Genomic DNA, 27084 nt, shown 5'->3' on the forward strand with positions numbered 1-27084 from the left:
GGGAAAGTTGTGCTGTTTCACAGCCCATATTTAGTGCTTTAAATGTTACATTAAACAAAGTTTAACATGAAGTGTGTAAATGTGTAGAAGTGTGCTTTCTATTCCTCCTGAGATGTGAACACAGTGAGTGCCAAACTCAACAACTCTAGGGTGACCAGACGTCCTCTTTTTTAGACTTAAAAAAATGTCCGGGCTGAATTTCACAAACGTCCGGGATTTTGTTTTTCTAGAGCTTACATAGAATTTCGAGAAGCGTTTCGTTCACAAACTAGTCCCGCCCTCCCCTACTCCGATTGGTTCGCTTGAGTGGGGCGTGGTGAAGTAGCCTAAAATCTTCTGATTGGACGGTCTGACTGTAGAGCTACAGTTATTGGTCGATAACCTTCTCTGTAAACATTTAATTGGTCAGTCTGCACGTCAGTAGTCCTTGTTTACGTCAGGCAAAACTCATGTACCTACCCTCATCTCTTATTAAAAAATAAATTCCCATATTCTGTGTAGCAAATAAAGGTGTAAAGAACCTAAGAGCACACATAGGTTCAGCTCATCTCAGATCTTGTCACCCTAAACAACTCAAATACTATCATTTACATAAGGCTTCTATGCTCTTTACTTACTGCAACCAGCAACTACACAGCTGTTAAGGGAAGTGCAGCTGAATTCAGAAACACAGATTTGAAATAGAGTTGAGGTGCAAAAGAGCAAAATATAAGTAACAGTACAAGCAGGTTTTGATGGCTGTTGATTTGGCTCGATGCTGTTGTGTCCAGCTGCTGCTATTCTGGAGATTTCCACACTCAGGTACAAACACCTCAGAGAACACTACATTAAGAACATTTGTTGTTCACAAGTTAATGTGCTCCCATACACACTGGAGGGGGCGCCAGTCCTTCACAGGGCAACACAGACACACACACACTTACACTTTCACTCACACACTCACACCTACGGACACTTTTGAGTCGCCAATCTACCTACCAACGTGTGTTTTTGGACTGTGGGAGAAAACCGGAGCACCTGGAGGAAACCCACACGGACACAGGGAGAACACACAAACTCCTCACAGACAGTCACCCGGAGCGGGAATCGAACCCACAACCTCCAGGCCCCTGGAGCTGTGTTGAAAGCAAATTCTGGCTCAAAACCAGACAGCAAAAGAGAACTAAAAGTCTTTAAAGACCTACTTTCACAAACAAAAGTCCAGGCTACTACTAAAAAAACATACACTCTTTTATGGAAGCAAATCTGTCTCATCAGACTTTGAAATATTACTTCCTTTGAATTTGTAGCACTGAATTTTTTTTGCACTGAAATTATGCATCTGAATTTTGTTGCTTTTGAATTTAAGTCTTCAGATTAACACCTCTGAATATTTTGCTTCGCAATTATGCGTCTGAAGATAATTGCTCTTTAATTGAACTCGTGAATTTTCAAGAACACGTTTTCACTGTTATTATTCAAGGTTAATAAATTCAGATAAAAAAAAAAAAATTCAAACAATATATTTCGAAATTGCTCAAATTCGATTCAGCAAATTCAGACGCCAAAATACGAGTTAAAAAAATAGAGTACACTTCCGGGACACCAAGGATGAGTATTCGATTTATTTGGATTTTCTCTTTCACCTTAAATGGTGCAGTAGTTGCATTCTGTCGAACACAACTTCCACACCGTGTAAAAACTACACGTTTACCTTCATTCCGCGGATATTATCTCTTTATTTTCAAAGTGTCTCAAAAATCTGAAAGGCTCAATAAAGACACAATATAACAGACTATTGATATCCTAAAAATGAAGAAATTTTACTGTGGAATTTTTGTCATGGCCCTGTGAATATAGCAAGTGACATGAATATGTGAATATGAGCAACTTCGAAATATATTGTTTGAATGTTTTTTAAGCTTGAATTTTTTTATCTGAATTTATTAACCTTGAATAATAACAGTGAACACGTGTTCTTGAAAATCCACAAGTTCAATTCAAGAGCAATTATATTCAGACGCATAATTGCGAAGCAAAATATTCAGAGGTGTTAATCTGAAGACTTAAATTCAAAAGCAACAAAATTCAGATGCATATTTTCAGTGCAAAAGCGTTCAGTGCTACAAATTCAAAGGTGGTAATATTTCAAAGTCTGATGAGACAGATTGCTTCCATACTCTTTCTTTGATGTTTGGTTTTTATCTTCCCAATGGAGAAAAGGCGCTAGGAGTGTAAGAAAAGTTAGCTACCTCCCAAAACTTTGTCTTTGTATGTAATAGAGGCCAAGCACGATAACGGTTGTAAGCAGCTCTTAAATAAGGAAGTGATCAGGTGTTGGGTGATGAACGGGATTTACTGGGGAGTAGACCTTTGCCTCCCTCTAGTGGACAAAGACAGCATAGCAGTCAGCCCAGCTCCTGAGTAGCCTCTTGAAAGCGATCTTGAGGAGGGCAGCGCCCCGGCCACGAACATCATGCCCGCTCTGTGGTGGACTTGTGGGGTCACTGCTATTGGAAAAATAGGGTAAAAAGTGGCAAACAACCTATGGGTCTAAAGGTCCTGTGTGATCAGTTAAGCTGAGAGTATGGACAGAGTGTAGAACCAGGAATGTGTTCATAAATGTATGGCTGATTGGTGAAAGACTGCTCTCTATTAAGATAAAATATATTTAATTTCACTGTACGAACATGATGAGACGTTGTGTGATAGTCTGTAGATTGTTATTAAGTTACATAAATAGAGTATATATATTTATAGTCATTTACACAGTACTTTGTTAAAAACAAAGAACAACACACACAGATTTTTAACATAACTATTACAAATTAACTACAAATTAAACTACTGTTCAATTTGCTCACCTCATGTATTCTGCTACTGTGACTCTATTGGTGACAGAACTGCTTTACAGATACTTCTTTTTAGAAAATGTTTTACGACGTCCCTCTGTAGATCGCCTTATTACCAAAATAAAAAAATAATTTCTACATGTGAAAAAACATTTTTGCATGAGTGTACAAAGGGGAACCAGGCTTGTGCAGAAATATGTAAATTAAGAAGTACGATCTACAACCCTCCAGTAGCTTTATTCACACTTCTTTTATTAATAACCCTTTATTTCTTACTAAAAACCACATCAGTGTCATTTCACAGTGAAGAGTATGGGTCTGTTAGACTGAAGCAACACTGCAATAAAATGTTTATGAAGCACACTTAAAACAGTGAAAGACTGAACAACACAAAGAACACCTCCAGTGCACAGGAATGATGCAGCATTGATCTTACCTGAGATGTAGAGGAAGAACACAGAGAGAATTAAAGAACACATGAGGGAGTAGAAGTAAATCTTTCCATAAGAGGCTTCAGAGGTTAACATCGATAATCAGTTCACATGGCTTACTCACATTTATACACAGCATTCAACTTCACATATCAGCTACAAACTTCACACTTGTTTTAATACATACAAAGCAGAATTTAATACATGGCAGAACTCCTAGTGAAAAAGCATTTGCATTTAAATGACAAGTAGTTTTAACCAGTCTATTCAGAGCAGGAGAGGGTGAGAAACAGGAAGAACACTTCAGTCAAATGTACTTCACTCAGAGGCAGGAAGAGTATTTGTCTCTGGAGCCTCTTACAGAAAGATGCACTTCTACTCCCTCATGAGTTCTTTAATTCTCTCTGTGTTCTTCCTCTACATCTCAGGTAAGATCAATGCTGCATCATTCCTGTGCACTGGAGGTGTGTTCTTCACTCTCTCACTGCTTTAAATACACTTTGATTAACTCACCTGCTCCAGGGTGCAGAGTGGATACTGAATAATAACATTTAGGACGAGGGTGAAATTTGTTTGCTCAGTTATGACCAGTTTATTCCTCTGATATAGTTCTGAAGCAGTTCCTGAGTCGGAGTAACACTGTTGTACCATTTGACTTCTTCTCTGTAGAGTCTGAGAGTGTGAAGACACTGAGGAATGTAGCTGTAAAAAGTGGAGGATCTCTCACCATTCCATGTTTTTATGATAAACAATACAAATCAAACACTAAATACTGGTGTAAGGGGAAGTACTGGAGCTCCTGTGGAATAGTAGCCCGTACAAACACAAGAGGAAGAACATCAGTCACTGATTATCCGACCCAGAATATGTTTACTGTGGAACTCAACAGTCTCCAAGACTCTGACTCTGGATATTATTGGTGCGCTGTGGAAATTGGAGATAAATGGATAGTAGATGACCGTGATTATTTGTACCTGACGGTCAGTGCAGGTAAGAAGTCTCTCTGTGTGAAGTAGAACCTGTTCACTGTAACTTAAAGCTTGTTTGATGGAGGACGTGTTTACAGCACTCATTCTCTGCCTCTTTATTCAGATCCTGCTGTGTCTGTGATAAACAGCAGAGTGAGTGGTCAGGAAGGGGACAGTGTCAGTGTCCAGTGTCTCTACAGAACTGATTATAAGAATAAACAGAAGCAGTGGTGCAGATTTAGAGACGGGAGCTGCTTAACATCCCAGAATTCAGCAGTGCAGATCAGTGATGATGGGAGAGGAGCGGTCAGTGTGGAGATGAGTGGACTGAAGAAGAGTGATGCTGGCTGGTACTGGTTCAGTGCAGGAGAAGTGGAAGTTACTGTTCACCTCACTGTCACTGAAAGACCTACAAGTAAGATCACATCTATCAGAAATGCAGAATCAACAACAGCAAATCAGTAAGTAGTGATGTTCTAATACAGCTACACTTTCGCTTGGTTTTGCCATTTGCTTGTGCAAAAAAAAAATCTGCTGCACATTCTACACAAATAACTTCTGGGAATGTTCATATTTCAAGCAAGTGTGAGATGAAGCATGATAAGTTTTCAGAACTATAAGATTTTAACCCTATTTGAAGTATACTCTCACAGTTTTAAATCAGTCATATTACTCTATGACAATGCAATGTTTCTTTCTTGTTCAGTAAGTACAAGAAATATAAGCAGAGCTGTAATGCATTGTATGTCCAAATATTTCTAGACTACTTTTATTTATTTATTTATTTTGCATGTTTGCAGGACAACTGCTTTGTTATTAGTAAAACCAGCCTCTCCTGCAAAAACCACTTCTGAACCTGGTGTCCAATCAAGTGACATTCCGAAAAAACAAGACAAGTAATTCCCACATAATATTAAATGTTGTTTATTATATCTGTATTTCAGAAACTGAAGAACCTGCTTTAAAATTCTTAAGTTAGAAGTATATTACTGTGTGATAAAGAAATGTATCTTATATATGTATCAGAGTCTGGGTGGAATTGGGAGAACTCCCATAGTTTCCCCTGTCAATTCTTTGGGGTCTGTTTAAAGGATATTTAGAGCTTATGTGTTGTTGATGTCCTTGATTTTACCCATTTCTGGAGATGCCACAAAATATATTTTTATAATTTTATTTGTTCATTAAATAACTTGAACATGTCATGTGTCTCCGTTCACTGCAGGAATGGAAACGGCAAGCTTAGCTTGTTTCTACTGGCTGTAGGCCTTGGACTGCTGCTTGTCCTGGTCTGGATTATAACCTTCATGTTGAGAGAACGGTCAAGTAAATATTCATCTGACATTAAAGGCTTTTTTCAAATTTACACTGTTTGACACTTATCTATGAGTGTAATGTGCTCTATTTGGTCAATGTCTCTTTAACAGAAGCAAATCAAAAAGAAACCACAGAGAGGAGCAGTAACTCAGCAGTTCACACTGTAAGTGCTGTGAGTGACTAGTGGATTCATGTTGTTTGAGTTCTAGTGTTCAAACACAGTGCAGCTGTTAGTAATGTGCCTCTTTATCATCATATTTTGTCATTGGTATTGTGTGTGTGTGTGTGTGTGTGTGTGTGTGTGTGTGGGTGTGTGTGTATAAAACAGAACACTACAGGTGAAGATGCAGAAATGTACACTACTGTGTGTAAGAAAAAGAAGGCAAGTCTTCATTTTTCACATTGACAAGCATATAAACATGGTTCTATTACTGAAACATTACCAGTTTGACTCATCCTGAGTAAATAATGTCCATAGCCTTCGTCTGAAGTGGCTCTAGGAACTGATGTCATCTACAGCAATGTAGCCACTGATGCCACAAATGAACCTGTAAGTGAACGTTTATAAAGCTGTTGTTATAAAGCACACCTCTATTTTAACCTGAAGTAGGTGAGATGTCGTCATGTATCTGAGGACAATAAGTGTTACTTTGATGGAAGTTCCTTAGTCTTACCATGATTTTAGCTGCTGAAAAAGCTGAGATGCTCTTTTATTCCTAAATCTGTCCCATTTTACAGCTCTCACCAGATGCTGGAGGTGATGAAGTGCTGTACAACAACATTTTGCACAAATAAGAAGTGAGGCAGAATACACCATATATTATTATGGGATTTTTAACACTTTTCAGCCTATTGCTCATTGTTCCTGTTCTGTCTGTGTTGATTCCAGTTGTACTCAGCTGTATTTGTCAACAAACAACCTCATGAGATCAACAGCAAAGACTCAAAACAAAGTATTCACAGTATTAATACAAAGTATTAATCCTTGTTAATGTAAATATGTCATATGTGCACTGCTGAAAACGCATTCATCCTATTTTGAGATCATAAGAGATCATTAGTCGTCCTGTTGTATACTATCTGCTTTAAAAGGAGCAATATATTATTTATATATTATTTTTAGTAGAACAGTCTTTTTTAAATGCTCTGTTGCATTCCACATACTTTTCTACCAATATGTTCCACATTTCATGTTTTAAATTCAGCCAATAAACTGTAACCGTGCTTTAACTGTGTAAACATTCAAAATATCTTGGTTGTGTATTTATTAGCACTTAAAAAACACAAAAGCATTTGATTTTTCCACACCACAGTAACATCAAACATTCCTCCTAATGTGAACACAGTGAGTGCCATATTAACCCAAATGCAGTAGTTTACATACTCTGCTCTTTACCTAACCATCTCACCTTACAGTCACTGGGGACAGATTGCCATTTCTCTGCTCTCATCCCCTGCAGCGATATTAATCCCAGGTTCGCTTTAAAGATTTTTCGTGAAGTGAAGCAACAGCAGGGGGAGACACTCCGTGTACAACTAATCCTGTCCAAACAGGGAGTCGGACAGACATTTGGACTGCAGCCTTGTAATTCACCCAAGAAACCAACTAACAAATAAAACATTGACACAGAGTCATACATTAACTGTACAATACCGCCCCCTAGTGGAGCAGTGAGAAATAACTAGGATAACTTTTTTATTCCCCATAATCTCCACACAATCATGCTACATAGTAACAGATACTCCCGGTTTGATCTCTATCCCACTTTCTTCATCAGAAATCTGATAAAGAGTAAATTCCCGTTTTCCTTTCCATTTTCTACACGGACCCTCGGTCCTCCATGTTTGTTTTCAGTATGAGGTAGTGATGTGTCGGTCGCGAACGAACCGGTTCAAAGAGCCGGCCCTTGTAAGTGAACGATGAGAGCCGGTTCCCGTCTACGACCGAGTCCGTTAGTATAGGTTCCATTGTATTTGTTTATTTTATTAATCAGAAATGGATGATTATTTAATTTAATAAGCTATTTTGTAATACCTACCTTTTGGGTTCCATTGGCTATATTTCAGAGTTTACAAGTGATTTTTATTAAGGTGATTAAACAAAAATCCAGTTATTTATACAATTGAAGGTAGAGAAGGTGGAAGAGAAAACTCGGGGGGGGGGATGCTAAGGCTTGTTCGCTAAACGCGAGTGTAATATCAATGTACTAAGAAAACAAATGTTGTTTAACTACTCTAGCAGGCTCTAGTAACATTGAGTGACAGAAAAAGTAGAATTAACTTACTATACTTAATCTCTTTCACACACAGCACCAACAGGCTTCCTTTTCCGGTGCTCACGCAGTGATGTTGTGCTGCCGTGCCATGCGAGATCAGCTGTGCACATGTTGCACCTAACGCTGTTCCTTGAAAGCGTTAATGTAAAGTGTTCCCATACTTTTGATGACTTGGGTCGTACATTTTTCTCTCTGCTTGTGCTAACATTATCCTCTGCTGTGACCGCAGATGAACCCTTCTTCCAGAGTTCGTCAAGTGTAGCAACTGTACCTATGTGTATAATAACTTAGACCCAACTAATCGATTATTAAATTAGTTGCAATCTATTTTAACACTCGATTTTAATCGATTAGTTGTTGCTGCCCTAGAAGGCAGATTGGCATTCAGAAAAACCAAGTGTCTCAGCTTTGATTGTTGTTCTCTGATTGTTTGAATGACAAGCCTTAGAAAAAAATAGCTCGGTCTTAGACGGGAACCGGCTCTCATCGTTCATTTACAAGAGCCGGTCTTTTTGAACCGGTTCGTTCGCGACCGACACATCACTAACACTGACTGAGATATTTGGTGCAAAAGTGAAACCGCGCGGATGTCGTGTGTGAGCGGAAAACACAGCATTTGAGACTCGTAGCCACATATTCGAGCGGGTGTAATCATTGACCTGTGTTTGTGCGACAGATATTCCCTTAAAAAAACCTAAATAAATAAATAAAATAAATAAATACAGGTGTGTAACTCGAATTGCACAGATTAATTTCCGAATGTGCAACTTTTGTGCAGGTTTTATACGAGTGTGTGAATGTGTTTTGCACCATATTCTCTGCTGCAACTCTAGCAAAACTGAACATTTTGCACTGGTGTGTGTAGAATTGGATTCGTGCACCTACAATGAAGAATTTGTGAAGGTGTAATTTTCTACAACTACAAATGTCACTGTTGTGATGACTTGAGGGGAAGTTACAGATGAGGCAGAGAGAGACTATCTAGATTTATTTTCCCTGGAGCTATGTGACTGTGACACTACCTGCTGCACTTAAAACATATTCTTTAAAACTTTATTAGAATTTTTATGTAACATTAGCCAACATTGTTTGTGCTCCAGTATTATCCCTTACACCAGTATTTAGTATTTAATTTGTATTGTTCATCATTAAAACAAATCCTTCACTTTTTACAGCTACATTTTCAGTGTTTTCACACTGTGTGATGCAGTCAGAAGCAAATTTACAAAATTATACAACAGTGCTTTAAAAATGTAGAAAAAAATCGTATCTTGCATGAAATTGTAATTATTTAAACCAACACACACACACACACACACACACTCATGTATTCCTCCTCTCTGACTCTAGTGTTAGCACTCTTCAGGTGTTCTAGGACGCTGGAACATTGCTGTTAAGATTTAGCTGTATTCAGCCACCAAGAGCTTTAGTAAGGTTAGATACTGGTGTTGAATAACTAGTTATGGATCACAAACCCCACTCCAACACATCTGAATGGTGCTCTATCCACCCAGAGAATGCAGTTCCACTGCTCCTCAGCCCAAAACTGATATACTGGTCTATTTGACCGCTTGACTTGAGCTACTTTAGACAATCACAATCTGTTGGTAGGGACAAATGCAACAGCATCACAATATATTACAGTCTGTCAATAGTCTAAGACCGTTTCATCAGTACAATGTCTCTTATTTCATTAAACAGCTGCAGTTGTCTTGTGAGCACTGACACCTTTCAGAAACCTTTATGTATTGCTTTACTGATAATATTTTAGAACATGTTTTATTACATCTCTCTGTAGATTGCCTTTAAACACAGTGCTACCAAAAACAGAAGTTTCATTCACTATATAATTGTTCTAGGTTTATGAATGTGTTTATGGGATGCACATTTGTGAGGTCAGACAAGGTCTTAACACAAATTCATCCCAAAGGCTATCTGTTTGAGGTCATGACTCTGTGCAGGCTTGTTGTTATTCTGGGCTCAGCACTACAGAAACTGAAGTATGTACATTTTGGAAGAGGATTCATGTCATGCCCTTGTCCTGTTGTGTCTGTTGTCCCTGCCATGTGCTCACTTGGCACATGGCTCTGTTTGTTATTGTCCATGTCTCCGCCCATGTCCTGCATTTCTTCCTCTTCCTTGTCAGTGTCATTTGTAATCCTGCCCCGTCGTTATCAGTACAGGTGTCCCTTGTCTGTGGTGTTCATTTAAGTTCCCTTGTCTTTGTTGCACATTCCACCTTTAGTTTGCTTTCTACCGTTGGTTTGTTTTCTCCAGTCTATCTGTCTTGTCTGTTACTCATTCCCTTTAAGTCAGTCTTTGTATCTCTTTTGTCTCAGGTCTGTTTGTGTCTTTAGTCTGGTTAGCTTTCTGTGTTCAGCTTAGTCTGTTTAGCTTTCTCTGTCTGCTTAGTACCCCCTGTTTATGTTTGTCTGTTTAGCTTTCTGTGTTGTTTCTGCTTCTTTGTCTAGGCTACTGTTATGCTCTCCATGTATTGTTCTCCTGTTGAAGTCTCTGTCCAGGTCGTTCTGTTCAAGTCTCTCTGTCTTGGTCTTTCTTTGTTTCAGTATCCTGTCTTCTTATCCTAGTCTATCTGTTTTGTTATTTTTTGTAGAAATAAAAGTATTTTGTGTTTTAGCAAGTGCATCCACCTCCGTCAGTCTGGCCCACGTTCCTGACAATAAACCTAATTGTCCTAAAGCAGGGGTCGGCAACCTTTACCACTCAAAGAGCCATTTGGACCCATTTCACACAGTAAAGAAAACACTGGGACAACAAATTTTTAATGAAATAACACTGCGTATAACAGGGTTATTTTTAAAACAAATATAAACAAACTATATTTATAAACAAACTATACTGTGTTACATTTATGAAATCATTGAACGACTGCAGAGAAAATGAAATAACATTTCTGCATGCAACAAAGTATTTTTAACTCAGAAAAAAAGACGTTGTGTTGACAGTTAAGTAAAATACTCAATGTCTATTTGAGTCCTCGTCGTAATGAAAAAAAATGACGAATTAAATTATCCACTGGCAGCAAACAAGAATGCTGTCCTCTCTCTGCGTGCCGTCATTATTTTACTGATGCCATGCAGTCAGCTGTCAAAAAGTTCAAGAAATCGCACACTGGCGGGTGTCACACATTGGAAGTTGTGACGTGTATTAAGAGCGACAAAAATATTTTAAACATTAAATATTAAAATATTTTAGATGTTACAAGATCGCCACATTTTGAAAATGAACTAACTAAAATTAAATACTCATTAATTATTTTCAAAAGCTGAGCTGCATCAGAGGGATCAAAGAGCCGCATGCAGCTCTGGAACCGCGGGTTGCCGACCCCTGTCCTAAAGTCAGTTCACTAACTTACCCTCACTTGTGCACAGCCTTATACCTCACATTTTGTATTTCTGTCAAGTACAAAATACACCAAATACACACTTTCCTGTTTTAATACACACAAAGAAGAATTTAAAGCGTGATTCAACTCCTCCTAGAAAAAATCATAAAATCATTTGCATCTAAATGGCTAGCATTTAGCCATAGAACTTATCTATTTAGAGCAGGAGAGGGTCAGGAAGAACACTCAAATGTACTTCACTCAGAGGCAAGAAGATTATTTGTCTCTGGAGCCTCTTACAGAAAGATGCACTTCTACTCCCTCATGAGTTCTTTAATTCTCTCTGTGTTCTTCCTCTACATCTCAGGTAAGATCAATGCTGCATCATTCCTGTGCACTGGAGGGGTGTTCTTCACTCTCTCACTGCTTTAAATACACTTTGATTAACTGATCAAATGTACTTCACTCAGAGGCAGGAAGAGTATTTGTGAAATTGTGGCTAAGAGTATTTAAACGGATCCATCCTTTCATCCATTCTTCAGATTTAGTGTAGAACTTTGCATTCATCCACAGTCAGTAACCTGCAAGAGCTGAAACAGGAAGAGCTCTGAAGTGTAGCTGCTTCACTTAGAAGCAGGAAGAGTATTTTTGTCTGGAGCCTCTTACAGAAAGATGCACTTCTACTCCCTCATGAGTTCTTTAATTCTCTCTGTGTTCTTCCTCTACATCTCAGGTAAGATCAATGCTGCATCATTCCTGTGCACTGGAGATGTGTTCTTCTTAAAAGTACATTTACACAGTTAAATCACCTTTAGTGACCAATGTACCTGTACCATACCTGTTATTTCTGAGTGTACCAATTTCAGTACAGTGCTGTAAAAATGAATTGCACTAGGATGTGCCCCAGGACCAGGAAAAAAGCCCAAATCTTACCTAGTGTTCCTAAATGCAGTGGTAGACAGTAACGAAGTAAATGTAATTCGTTACTGTAGTTAAGTACTTTTGTCGTGTATTTGTACTTTACTCAAGTATTTCCATTTTGGGCGACTTTTTACTTATACTCCGCTACATTATGAAAACCTGCCGTTACATTTTGGTTTATGTGTGAATAAAACTGTAACGTGTCTGAATAAATCACCCCACTCCACATAGCTCTCCGCGGGACGCCGTTGCTAGGAGACGAACAAACACAGTCGTCGCGCTAAAACAAGTAAAATATTTCTCCGCCTGAAACTAATAATACCAAAGGCAGACTTTTATTTTTATCAAGTGTTGAGAGAATTTGAGACTATAAGTAATCATATTCAGTTCTTAGAACCGTTATGAATTAACAAAATGATTTGAACCGTTTAGTGTTTGGCTGTATTTAAGTCATCAGTAACCATTCATTCATATTCACGGTTTACGGATGTCACCGATCACTCACCGAGGGTGAGAGTCAGTCCACAATACGGAACACTCTGTAATATTTTTATCTTAAAGTTACACTTTCAAAATCACTGTGAAGGCAACACACACCTATGGAATCTTTTGAGTCGCCAATCCACCTACCAACGTGTGTTTTTGAACCACAGGAGGAAATCCGAGCACCCACGCGGACACAGGGAGAACACACCAAACTCCTCATAGACAGTTTCCAGGTTCCTGGAGCTGTGTGAATGTGACACTACCTGCTGCACCTCTGTGCAGCTGTGAAAATGAATAAATTAATATTTAATTTATAATTTTGCTTTACCTGCAGAGTCTGAGAGTGTGAAGACACTGAAGGATGTAGCTGTAAAAAGTAGAGGATCACTCACCATCCCATGTTTTTATGATGAACAATACAAATCAAACCCTAAATAGTTGTGTAAGGGGTATTTCCAGAGTTATTGTCGAATAGTAGCCCGTACAAACACAAGTGGAAGAACATCAGTCACTGATTATCCGACCCAGAATATGTTTACTGTGGAACTCAACAGTCTCCAAGACTCTGACTCTGGAGATTATTGGTGCGCTGTGGAAATCAAAGATGGTCCAGATGATGGTGATTATTTGTCCCTGACGATCAGTGCAGGTAAAAAGTTTCTCTGTGTGAAGTAGAACCTGTTCACTGTAACTTAAAGCTTGTTTGATGGAGGACGTGTTTACAGCACTCATTCTCTGCCTCTTTATTCAGATCCTGCTGTGTCTGTGATAAACAGCAGAGTGAGTGGTCAGGAAGGGGGCAGTGTCAGTGTCCAGTGTCTCTACAGAACTGATTATAAGAATAAACAGAAGCAGTGGTGCAGATTTAGAGACTGGAGCTGCTTAACATCCCAGAATTCAGCAGTGCAGATCAGTGATGATGGGAGAGGAGCGGTCAGTGTGGAGATGAGTGGACTGAAGAAGAATGATGCTGGCTGGTACTGGTTCAGTGCAGAAGAAGTGGGAGTTACTGTTCACCTCACTGTCACTGAAAGACCTACAAGTAAGATCACATCTATCAGAAACACTGCCCAGAACCAGACAGCAATGGATGTACATCTGCAGATCTCTTATGGCACACATTTGGCCTTGAATGATTGCATTTCTCATTTTCAACAGCAACAACAATGTCCTTAATTGAGAAAACCAGTATCAGTGAGACCACATCAGGTATGATCACAATCTTGTGTTAGAATTGATCATATTTATAAATTAAAATAACTAATATTTGTTTTTCTAGGTGTCCCAACAACTAAAAAAGAACTGTCAATACCAGCAAATCAGTGAGTAGTGAAGTTCCGCTGCACTTTCACACTTCAGTGTAGCATACTTTTGCCCTGTGCCCTGTATTACAACGATAATTGTCTGTTCTGAAAAACAACACTTCCTAAGACATACAAGTGCGAAGTGCGAAATGAAGTATGAAACGTATACAACATGCAAATATTCTTTTTATATGGCAGTGTAAGCTCTAACAGCCTTAGGTCAGAGACTAATTTCTGAAGGAACTTGGGAAGGCTTTACACTAGAGAGAACTTTAGTGTAAAAATATGATTGTTTCAAGAATATTAGTGAGGTCAGGTTTCGATAATAGATTATTAGTTCTAGAAAACAAATTCCACTTTAACACCTCTAACATTATATATTACATTATGATCCATTATGAATTGCCCTGTGGACTGTGTGTGCATTGCTGAAGGCCTGAGTCATCTATGGGTGTATCTTACATTAGCTTAGAGTATTCCTTGATTTGGGCAGTATGGTGATGCAACAGTTAGTGTTTCTATCACAGGTTGTGGGTTCAAGACCTGCTTTGGGTGAATGTCTGTGAAGAGTTGGTGTGTTCTCCCCATGTCTCTGTGGGTTTCCTCAGGTGCTCTGGTTTCCTCCCTCAAAAACACACAATGGTAGGTGGATCGACTACTCAAAAGTGTCCATAGGTGTGAGTGTGTGTCGCCCTCTGAAGGACTGCCACCCGGTCCAGGATGTATTCCCCCTTTGTGCCCAGTGCTTCCAGGTAGGCACTAGACACACAGTGACCCTAAACTGGATAAGTAGGTAACTGAATAAGTAGGTAACGTAGCAATATCAAACAAAATAAAAGGGTGTCATTTGACTTTTGACTCCACACCTCTGTATACTACATTTTTTCTTATGCTTCTAGCAGAAAAACAGCTTTTTCTTCAGTAAAAACTGCTTCCTCTGCAGAAGATTCTTCTGAATATGTAAATAACTCAACTGACAACAAGAGCAAGTATTTTGTACATAATATAAAAATTGGTTGTGCACTGAAAATGATATTACTGTGTGGTTGTAATTATTACAAGTTCACAGCTAACTCACATTTATACACAGCATTCAACTTCACATATCAGCTACAAACTTCACACTTGTTTTAATATATGCAAAGCAGAATTTAATACATGGCAGAACTCCTAGGAAAAAAGCATTTGCATTTAAATGACAGGTATTTTTAACCAGTCCATTCAGAGCAGGAGAGGTTCAGAAACAGGAAGAACACTTCAGTCAAATGTACCTCACTCAGAGGCAGGAAGAGTATTTGTCTCTGGAGCCTCTTACAAAGATGCACTTCTACTCCCTCATGAGTTCTTTAATTCTCTCTGTGTTCTTCCTCTACATCTCAGGTAAGATCAATGCTGCATCATTCCTGTGCACTGGAGGTGTGTTCTTCACTCTCTCACTGCTTTAAATACACTTTGATTAACTCACCTGCTCCAGGGTGCAGAGTGGATACTGAATAATAACATTTAGGACGAGGGTGAAATGTGTTTGCTCAGTTATGACCAGTTTATTCCTCTGATATAGTTCTGAAGCAGTTCCTGAGTCGGAGTAACACTGTTGTACCATTTGACTTCTTCTCTGTAGAGTCTGAGAGTGTGAAGACACTGAGGAATGTAACTGTAAAAAGTGGAGGATCTCTCACCATTCTATGTTTCTATGATGAACAATACAAATCAAACCTTAAATACTGGTGTAAGGGGTATCACTGGATCTCCTGTGGAATAGTAGCCCGTACAAACACAAGTGGAAGAACATCAGTCACTGATTATCCGACCCAGAATATGTTTACTGTGGAACTCAACAGTCTCCAAGACTCTGACTCTAGATATTATTGGTGCGCTGTGGAAATCGAAGGTGGTCCAGATGATGGTGATTATTTGTACCTGACGGTCAGTGCAGGTAAGAAGTCTCTCTGTGTGAAGTAGAACCTGTTCACTGTAACTTAAAACTTGTTTGATGGAGGACGTGTTTACAGCACTCATTCTCTGCCTCTTTATTCAGATCCTGCTGTGTCTGTGAACAACAGCAGAGTGAGTGGTCAGGAAGGGGGCAGTGTCAGTGTCCAGTGTCTCTACAGAACTGATTATAAGAATAAACAGAAGCAGTGGTGCAGATTTAGAGACTGGAGCTGCTTAACATCCCAGAATTCATCAGTGCAGATCAGTGATGATGGGAGAGGAGCGGTCAGTGTGGAGATGAGTGGACTGAAGAAGAGTGATGCTGGCTGGTACTGGTTCAGTGCAGGAGAAGTGGGAGTTACTGTTCACCTCACAGTCACTGAAAGACCTACAAGTAAGATCACATCTATCAGAAACACTGCCCATAACCAGAGGGTAATGAATATTTGGCCCAAATGTGGCCTACATTTTCAGACATCTCATGGCACAAATTTGCAATTGAATGATGACATTTCTCATCTTCAACAGCAACAACAGCTGTGACTACAATTTCCTCAACTGAGAAAACCAGTGACAGTGAGACCACATCAGGTGAGATCACAATCTTATGTTAGAATTACAAATAATGAATAAACTAAAAAAAATCCAATATTTGTTTTTCTATGTGTCACACCTCTGATAAAAAATGAAAAGTCAACAACAGCAAATAAGTAAGTAGTGACCTTCTGTTACAGCTACACTTTCACACTTCAGTGTAGTATACTTTTGCTCTTTGCTTTTTGCAAAACTGTAATTGTTTGTTCTAAAAAATAACAACTCTGCAGATTTGTACAAGTTCCAACCAAAGTGTGAAATGAAGTATGAAACGTATACAAAATGCAAATGTTCTCCTTATTTAGCAGTGTAAGCTCTAACAGCCTTAGGTCAGAGACTAATTTCTGGAGGAACTATGTTTAAGGAAGGCTTTACACTAGAGAGAACATTGCTGTAAAAACATGATTGCCTTTTAATTACAAGAATATTAGTGAGGTCAGGTTCTGATATTAGATTATTAGTTCTAGAAAAGAAATTCCACTTTAACAAACCTATTTTTTTACCTAATAAAAAAAAACATTTGTGCAGGGCAGTCTTTTTGTTTGTTAGCCTTTGAATCCTGTTGTTCATTCACACCACTGTACACCACTTTTTTCTTGCAGAACAGCAGCTTTTTCTTCAGTAAAAATGGTCTTCTCTGCAGCAACTGCTGAACATATTAATCACTCAACTAACAACAAAAGCGTGGACAACAAGTAATTATCACATCATGAGACATGTTTATTTGATTGTGTACTTTAGTGACTGATAAAGCAGTTTCTTTGGCATGCAACTCTTAATAATATGATATTTTTGTGTGGTAGTGACTCTTATATGCTTCATGGTGGGTCTCCTTGTCTTAATTAATAACTTACACAGGTCATGTGACTTAACTGACTGCAGCAATGGAAACTCAAAGCTTATCTGGATTCTCCTGGCTGTAGGCCTCGGACTGCTCCTGCTCCTGGTCTGTGTTATAACCTTCATATTGAGAAAACTTTCCAGTAAGTATTTGTTGGCTTTTTAATCAAATGTACACTTTATTACACTCATTAGCACTCACTCCTTCTCTCTCTAACAGAAGCAAGTCAAACAGAGAGCAGAGAGAGGAGCAGTGACTCTGCAGTTCACACTGTAAGTGCTGTGAGTGATAGGGAGCTTCATGTTGTTTCAGGTCAGGTGTTTTGCAGGAGATAGTACTGTGCCTCTTGGCATCAGATGATAATTGTCATTGGTGTAATGTCTCTCTCTCACTCTCTCTCTCTCTCTCTCTCTCTCTCTCTCTCTCTCTCTCTCTCTCTCTCTCTCTCTGTGTGTGTGTGTGTGTGTGTGTGTGTGTGTGACTGAAATAGACCTCTACAGCTGAAGCTGAAGATTCAGTAACATACAGCACTGTGATTCCCAAAAAGAAAGTAAGCCTTTATCCTTTACCTTTATCTCCTTTAATGCCTGAATGTATAGAACACAAGGGATTCTTTGGGTTTACCACTCTGTCACTGATTACTTCTCTCCTTAGACTTGTTTCACTTGAAACATAATGTACTTTCAGAGAAATGAATATGATACATTTAGGTGTAGCGAACTGTAATGTATGACATTAGTCATTTTGAATATTATACTTTTTTATATATATTATTAGATTATGAAATCTTGTGTCTGTGTGTGTGTGCGTATGTGTGTGTGTGTGTGTGTGTGTGTGTGTGTGTGTGTGCGTGTGTGTGTGAGAAATAGATCTCTACATCTGAAGTTGAAGACTCTGTGACATACAGTACTATAATTCCCCAGAATAAGAAGGTAAGACCATATACATCACAGCCTAATTAATTCTAATTAAAAGCTGTATCACTGAAACATTAAGGTATTGAGTAGTGTGTTACGTACAGCACTGTTAAGAAAGAAATGTGGTTAAGATTATATTCTTCTCAATCTCCTACATATAAACAGCTTTTGGTTACTGAAACATCTCCTGCCTGACTTATCCTGAGACCACAATATTTTTCAGGGGAATTAGAGCTGTCCTCAGTTATGTAAAGGCACTAAATATTTATGAGAAATACCTGGTTTTGATGGAGGTTCTCAAGCCTAAGTCTTTATCTTAGCTGCTGAAAAAGCCGAGACCTTCATTTATTTCTAAAACTGTCCCAAATTACAGCTCTCTCCAGCAGCCGAAGATGATGCAGTGATCTACAGCTCTGTGCTTCACAAATAAGAGGTGAGTCAAACTACACAATTCTTTATTAAGTAATGGGTTTATTAACACATTCCGGCCTGTTTTTTTCCTGTTCTGCCTGATCACTGTGTCACGCCTTCGTCCTGTCAGTCTGTTGTCCCCGCCATGTGCTTTATTTGCACATGGCTCTGTTTTGTTTATGTTCTAGTCTCCGCCTTTGTCCCGCCTCCTCGTCTGTCATCTGTTAACCCGTCCTTCTCGTTATCTGTCTCAGGTGCGTCTCGTCAGTGTCTTGTATTTAAGTCCCCTTCCTACACTTCCTGTTGGTTGGTCATTGTTCTATTGTTCCGTGTATCCAGTCAAGTCTGTCGTGTTCGTTAGTCTCTCCGTTGTTAGTTTTCACGTTGTCGCTGTATTTCCTTTGTCGTTTCGTTCTTTCGTCTGTCTGTCCCGTTAATCCTGTTCTACTCCCCGTGTCCCGTTTATCCTGCCTGGATCCCCGTTTCTTGTCTTTTGTTTACAGTCTCTGTTTTGTTATTCTTTGTTATTAAAGGTATCCGTGCTTTAGCGAATGCGTCCGCCCCCTCAGTCCGCTCCGTGATTCCTGACACACTGGTTTATACAGCCCTATTCATTCATTAATTTTCTGTAACAGCTTATCTCGTTCAGGGTATTCCTGGGTCTGGAGCCTACCCGGAATCACTCGGCGTAAGGCAGGAACACATCCGTGCCGGTTCTTCACAGTGCGACACACACTCACACATTCACTCATATACCTATGGACACATTTGAGCAGCAAATCCACCTACCAATGTGTGTTTTTGGACCGTGGGAGGAAACCAGAGCAAACGGAGGACACCCACACCGACATGTGGAGAACACACCAAGCTCCTCACAGACATTCACCCGGAGTGTGGCTCCAACCCATGACCCCAGGACCCTGTTTCTAAACCAAAACCAGGCCAGACCATTCAAAATGAAGATGCCTTCCTTGCACTTCAATAAAACATACTCACTTGAAAAAAATGGCTTTAGTATGGTTTAAAGCTTTAAATATTTCTCATCTTAGTGGTCAGTAGGGTAACTAAACAGTACGGTAAACCCACATGTATTTCTCATACACTGATGTAAGTACGTCATATCTGCATTACTGACAACCTTGCTCTAATTCATTGGATGTTTTAGGAGTCACCCTCAGAATCCAATTTTTATTCTCTCTCTGATCACTGTATGGTCTTTTATCATTTTTTTACAGATGGCCCATGATTTTGTGCTGCAACTGTATTCGTAATATGTTTTAGTTTTGTTCATTTCTCATTCCTTAATTAACACATGCTTCTAATAAAAATATTATTAATATTATTATAGTAGACCAGACTTTCTTTAATACTAATGTTGAGTTTAACACATTGAGGGAAAGGTATGTCCTCTTTCACAGCCCACATTTAGGGTTTGAGGCTCAGTAAATAAATATGGAACGGTGCATTAAGTGTAAATATGCAGAAATGTTCTCTGTAGAGGGTGTGAATTGCATTTGAGCATTTGTCTTTGTACAAAATTGTAAATGTCAAATATTCCACCTTAGAAGGGAAGACGTGTGTCACATTTCACGTGTGCTGAAACATGTCACATGCCTAATGTACCCCACCCCAGATGAGATACGAGTTATACTGCTACTGAGTGTGAATGCAGGTCATTTTTACAGTGCACAATTAATAATGATCTTTTTTTTTTTTTTAGTTTAATAAATGTATCAGCAGAACAGAACACAATAATGATCAACATTAAAATATTTCTTACAACAACAATACATATTTCTAGAGCATTTTAGATATAAAAGCACATTACACATGAATATGAATGCAACACTGGAAAGGTGAAAATTAACAGCACAATAACAGAACACTCAGCAACAAAGCATAGATTTACCTTCCAAATATGTTTCTTAAGTCAGATTTAACCACATTGTAATGAGTCATTTATATAATTTATAAAAACATGTAAAAAAAAAGGATGTTCCACAAACTGAGCTGAAAGTGATCATAGGAGATTGCAGTAACCCTGAGCTGAGCTGGTGGTCTTGATTATAGCTGTTCTAAAGCATAAACAGATCAGTAATTCATGCCAAAGACAGGAGATTATGAAGCAGTTGAGTAGTTTACAGAATCTCCCATCTTTTTAAATCTTGACAGCTCTATGATCACAGCGTGTGTGGAATCATTTGTGTGCCACACAGAAGCACTCTGACGCCCTGAAACAGAAAACACACCAGGGATAATAAAGTAGTGAACCAGCATTCATATCAGACTTACATCAGTTTAAAATGATAAACTCTATAATGTTATGAAAGTCTGATCTCTTCAATAATTAAGGAACCAGTGAAGAATATGGGCTTATTTTAATAAATATTAGCATGTTTCAGAACATATAAATGTGCTGTAAAGTAATAACAAACCCTCGTACTTACACATTGACACCAGAACATGTGTCTGATGCTGAAGAGTCAAGAAATCAAAACAAGTCAAAATGCATTCTACTGTTTTTAAAACACAAACAATATTTATTAATATTTATATAGATATTAGAATATTTATTACAGGTTCAGGTTTTGTTGATCAAAGAAAAATGTTTGTGATCGTACCTAGAGTGTCCATCATTCTCTCAGTTTGTTTGCCTCTGAAAGATATATTTTTAGCTGCTTCTGTTAACATAAGAAACCAGAGTAACCCTTTACCAAGGAGGAAACAGGACACTTACATATCATGAGGAGCTGAAATATACCTCAATAAACCTATATAAAGGCTTATTACAATTGACCTCGACTGTCACAGCAGCTGCTAATATCCAGTTGAATGTTAATATTAAAGATCATTTTTAGATTTCTTTCCAGCATTAAGTTATAACATTGCACTTTGTGGAGTGGAGTGGAGGTGTCTTATAAGAAGAACTGAATACATAACAGTGTTATAAAATATGGCACGAGATACAGCTGTTAGAGTTGAACAAGGACACAATGTCACTGATGTAAGCACTGCTCTCTCAAAGCACTAAAATCTACATGAGTTCTAACGGTGTCAGTGGTGTCCAGAATCATTCTACAGGAGCACAGACTCAACCACTTCAGCTGTAGAAACACACCAGATCCACACCATCAGCTCATTATCATGCTTCAGGAAAGGAATATATTTATAACATTGAGTGGTGGATGGTGGGTTAGTGAGGGTATTTCTTTATTTGTTCCTTTGTTTTTTTCTAGCACAGTGTTCCTGTCTGTTAGTTTTAGACTCAGTGTGAAAGACAGCATTAACAAACATGTTTAATAAATCAATATTGGGCTCAGGTATGAAATACAGAAGAAATGTGTTATTATTTAGTTGTATTACAACAACAGATCAATTCTACTGCCATATTTCTGTTCGTAAATGTTGTAGAAGATCAGGGTTAGTGCTTTTTTAACTGGTTTAATTCTAACATGCTTTGTGATCATACCAAATGTGGTCTCACTGTTGCTGGGTTTCTCAGACGTAGAGACAGAACTCAAAGCTGTTGTGGCTGTTGAAAAGAAGAAATAAACTGGTGCCAGTGGCACAATTACAGCAAGACGGTCAACAGATATTTTCTGATAGATGTGATCTTACTTGTAGGTCTTTCAGTGACAGTGAGGTGAAAAGTAACTCCCACTTCTCCTGCACTGAACCAGTACCAGCCAGCATCACTCTTCTTCAGTCCACTCATCTCCACACTGACCGCTCCTCTCCCATCATCACTGATCTGCACTGCTGAATTCTGGGATGTATCAGTCCTCCCCCCTATGTAGCAGCTTCAGTCTCTAAATCTGCACCACTGCTTCTGTTTATTCTTATAATCAGTTCTGTAGAGACACTGGACACTGACACTGCCCCCTTCCTGACCACTCACTCTGCTGTTGTTCACAGACACAGCAGGATCTGAATAAAGAGGCAGAGAATGAGTGCTGTAAACACGTCCTCCATCAAACAAGCTTTAAGTTACAGTGAACAGGTTCTACTTCACACAGAGAGACTTCTTACCTGCACTGACCGTCAGATACAAATACTCACCATCATCTGAACCATCTTTGATATCCACAGCGCACCAATAATATCCAGAGTCAGAGTCTTGGAGAATGTTGAGTTCCACAGTAAACATATTCTGGGTCGGATAATCAGTGACTGATGTTCTTCCTCTTGTGTTTGTACGGGCTACTATTGCACAGGAGCTCCAGTAATACCCCTTACACCAGTATTTAGGGTTTGATTTGTATTGTTCATCATAAAAACATGGAATGGTGAGAGATCCTTCACTTTTTACAGCTACATTCCTCAGTGTCTTCACACTCTCAGACTCTACAGAGAAGAAAACAATTAACACAACAGTACAATTGTACTCTAACAATGTTTAGTTAAAAAGGTTATTCATTTGAGTCACCAATCCGACTACCAACTTGTTTTTGGACTGTGAGAGGAAACCAGAGCACCCAGAGGAAATCCACGCGGACACGAGGAGAACACACCAAACTCCTCAAAGAAAGTCATCAGGAGTGGAACATGAACCCACAACCTCCAGGTCCCTGGTGCTGTGTGACTGTGGCACTACCTGCTTCGCCAACGTGTAAAGGGCAGCTTCTATATTTAAATTAACATGAACATTAAAAAAACAAAAATGGACATAAAAGATTTTGTGTGGACAGTTTGTAAACTGCGGCAGTATCTGCAAATCTACAGTACTCCAACTCGTACAGGTGCAGAAAACAAAGTAATAGACATAGCCAAATGCTTAGTTTTGCTCTTGACATTGGTGGTGATCTGTGAATCATGTTTATGAGCCCTATCTTAGTTAAATAAGTCAAAACTATTGATAAATAATATTCTTCCAAATAACGAAAAATCTCATGAACTAAATCTAATTATTAGAGACAACAAGCACTAGGTATTTTTAACCAATCTATTCAGAGCAGGAGAGGTTCAGAAACAGGAAGAACACTTCAGTCAAATGTACTTCACTCAGAGGCAGGAAGAGTATTTGTCTCTGGAGCCTCTTACAGAAAGATGCACTTCTACTCCCTCATGAGTTCTTTAATTCTCTCTGTGTTCTTCCTCTACATCTCAGGTAAGATCAATGCTGCATCATTCCTGTGCACTGGAGGTGTGTTCTTCACTCTCTCACTGCTTTAAATACACTTTGATTAACTCACCTGTGCAGAGTGGATACTGAATAATAACATTTAGGACGAGGGTGAAATGTGTTTGCTCAGTTATGACCAGTTTATTCCTCTGATATAGTTCTGAAGCAGTTCCTGAGTCGGAGTAACACTGTTGTACCATTTGACTTCTTCTCTGTAGAGTCTGAGAGTGTGAAGACACTGAGGAATGTAGCTGTAAAAAGTGGAGGATCTCTCCCCATTCCATGTTTTTATGATGAACAATACAAATCAAACCCTAAATACTGGTGTAAGGGGAAGTACTGGAGCTCCTGTGGAATAGTAGCCCGTACAAACACAAGTGGAAGAACATCAGTCACTGATTATCCGACCCAGAATATGTTTACTGTGGAACTCAACAGTCTCCAAGACTCTGACTCTGGAGGTTATTGGTGCGCTGTGGAAATCAAAGGTGGTTCAGATGATGGTGATTATTTGTACCTGACAGTCAGTGCAGGTAAGAAGTCTGTCTGTGTGAAGTAGAACCTGTTCACTGTAACTTAAAGCTTGTTTGATGGAGGACGTGTTTACAGCACTCATTCTCTGCCTCTTTATTCAGATCCTGCTGTGTCTGTGATAAACAGCAGAGTGAGTGGTCAGGAAGGGGGCAGTGTCAGTGTCCAGTGTCTCTACAGAACTGATTATAAGAATAAACAGAAGCAGTGGTGCAGATTTAGAGACTGGCGCTGCTTAACATCCCAGAATTCAGCAGTGCAGATCAGTGATGATGGGAGAGGAGCGGTCAGTGTGGAGATGAGTGGACTGAAGAAGAGTGATGCTGGCTGGTACTGGTTCAGTGCAGAAGACGTGGGAGTTACTGTTCATCTCACTGTCACTGAAAGACCTACAAGTAAGATCACATCTATCAGAAACACTGCCCAGAACCAGACAGCAATGGATGTACATCTGCAGATCTCTTATGGCACACATTTGGCCTTGAATGATTGCATTTCTCATTTTCAACAGTAACTACAATGTCCTTAATTGAGAAAACCAGTATCAGTGAGACCCCATCACGTATGATCAAAATCTTGTGTTAGAATTGATCATATTTATAAATTAAAATAACTAATATTTGTTTTTCTAGGTGTCACAATGACTAAAAATGAACTGTCATTAACAGCAAATCCGTGAGTAGTGAAGTTCCGCTACACTTTCACACTTCTGTGTAGCATACCTTTGCCCTGTGCCCTGTATTACAATGGTAATTGTCTGTTCTGAAAAACAACACTTCCTAAGACATACAAGTGTGAAGTGCGAAATGAAGTATGAAACGTATACAACATTCAAGTATTCTCCTTATATGGCAGTGTAAGCTCTAACAGCCTTAGGTCAGAGACTAATTTCTGAAGGAACTTGGGAAGGCTTTACACTAGAGAGAACTTTGCCTGTAGCCAGGCGTCCTTTGATGCAGCCCTTAAGTGGGTGATTGTGTGTGTGTGTGGGTGCGTGTGTGTGTGTGTGTGTTAAAACGGGGTCTGCGCACACACACACACAAAAGAATGTGGGATTCTGTTACAAATTAGAGTGGAGAGTTCCTCACTCAGAATTCTTCATTTCTTGATCTGATCCATACTCCACTACAGTGTGATATTGAATTGTACATGCTTCATTGTGGGTCTCTTTAATGAACAATTTACAAAGGTCATGTGACTTTATTCACTGCAGTAATGGAAACTCAAAGCTTATCTGGACTCTACTACCTGTGGGCCTCGGACTGCTGCTGTTCCTGATCTGTGTCATAAGATTCATATCAAGAAAACATACCAGTAAATATAAGTCTGACATTTTCTTTATAGGCTCAGGCTTTTTAACCAAATGTACACTGTTTTACACCTACCTTTGTAATGTGATCCACTCATTCAGAAGCAAATCAAACAGAGACCACAGAGAGGAGCAGTAACTCAGCAATTTACACAGTAAGTGCTGTGAATGATGGGTGGCTTCATGTTGTTTGAGTTCTAGTGTTCAAATACATAGTGCAGTAATTAGTATTGTGTATCATTGTGGATTTTGTCATTGGTGCTGTGTGTGTATATATACGTGTGTCTGTCTGTATGAAACAGAACACTACAGGTGAAGATGCAGATATGTACACTGCTGTGTCTAAGAAAAAGAAGGTAAGTATTTATTATTTATATCGACAAACATATAAACGTGATTTTATTACAGAATCAGTACTAGATTTTCTCATCGTGAGTAAATAATGTCCACAGCCTTTGTCCGAAGTGACTCTGGGAACTGATGTGATCTACGACAATGTAGCCACTGATGCCACAAATGAACCTGTAAGTGAACGTTTAAAAAGCTGTTGTTATAAATCACACCTCTATTTTAACCTGAAGTAGGTGAGATGTCGTCATGTATCTGAGCCCAGTAAGTGTTACTTTGATGGAGGTTCCTTAGTCTGACCATGACTTTAGCTGCTGAAAAAGCTTTTATCCTCTTTTACTTCTAAATCTGTCTCATTTTACAGCTCTCACCAGATGCTGGAGGTGATGAAATGCTGCCCAAATAAGAAGTGAGGCAGAATACCCCACATTATATTATGTTTTGTTTTGTTTGTTGGTTTTTTGTTTGTTTGTTAAACACTTAAACACTTTTCAGACTTCTGCTCATTGTTGCTTTTCTGTCTGTGTTGATTCCAGGTGTACACAGCTGTATTTCTCAACAAACAGCCAGAAGAGATCAATGGCAAACAAGACACAAAACAAAGTATCCCCTTCAAAATAATGTCCTTTTGTGTCATTTCAAAGGTCAAAATAAGAATCCTCATCATAGTGGTCAGTGTAACTTAGCGGGTGTTTTAACCACTGTAGTATACCCACATGTATGTTAAAAAAAATCAATGTAAATATGTAATATGTGCACTGCTGAAAACCCATTCTTCCTGTGTTGAGATCATAAGAGATCTTTAGCCATCCTCAGAGTCCAGCCTGTATTCCATCCTCTGATCAATATTTATTCTTGAGTGTTTTCTGTAGAAAGACTCTGTGCTACAAATTTTTTAACGTTTGAGTAATATCTGCTTTTAAAATTAACAAAATATTATTCACCAGACTCTGTTGTCTTTAACAAACTTTTCCCCCGAATATGTCCCACATTCAGTGTGTTTAATTCATTCAAAAAAATCTTTAACAACGCTTTAAGTGTGTAAATGTGTAAAAATGTGTTCTCTGGGTTGTGTATTTATTAGCACTTAGAAAAACACAGAAAATTAAATATCAAATATTATCCCAAATGCTGTAGTTTACATTTTCTCTGCTCTTTACCTAACCATCTCATCTCACACAGTCACTGGGGGACAGACT

The 27084-nt window shown here is 38.8% G+C and overlaps 1 protein-coding gene and 1 pseudogene across 1 annotated transcript; one reads left to right on the forward strand and one right to left on the reverse strand.

The window, feature by feature from the left end:
* Positions 1-23108, reverse strand: part of LOC136678541 (polymeric immunoglobulin receptor-like) — a 72944-nt pseudogene extending 49836 nt beyond the window's left edge.
* An 872-nt stretch (positions 23109-23980) lies between these two features.
* On the forward strand, positions 23981-26291 carry LOC136678542 (polymeric immunoglobulin receptor-like; the record flags this gene model as incomplete). Its single annotated transcript, XM_066656588.1, has 5 exons — positions 23981-24230; positions 24333-24673; positions 25840-25893; positions 25990-26061; positions 26250-26291. Coding segments are annotated over 5 exons (759 nt in total), but the record flags the coding sequence as incomplete, so codon positions are not given.
* Positions 26292-27084: the final 793 nt, after the last annotated feature.

This window comes from Hoplias malabaricus, chromosome Y (assembly GCF_029633855.1).
Source record: "Hoplias malabaricus isolate fHopMal1 chromosome Y, fHopMal1.hap1, whole genome shotgun sequence".
NCBI classification, from domain to species: Eukaryota; Metazoa; Chordata; class Actinopteri; order Characiformes; family Erythrinidae; genus Hoplias; species Hoplias malabaricus.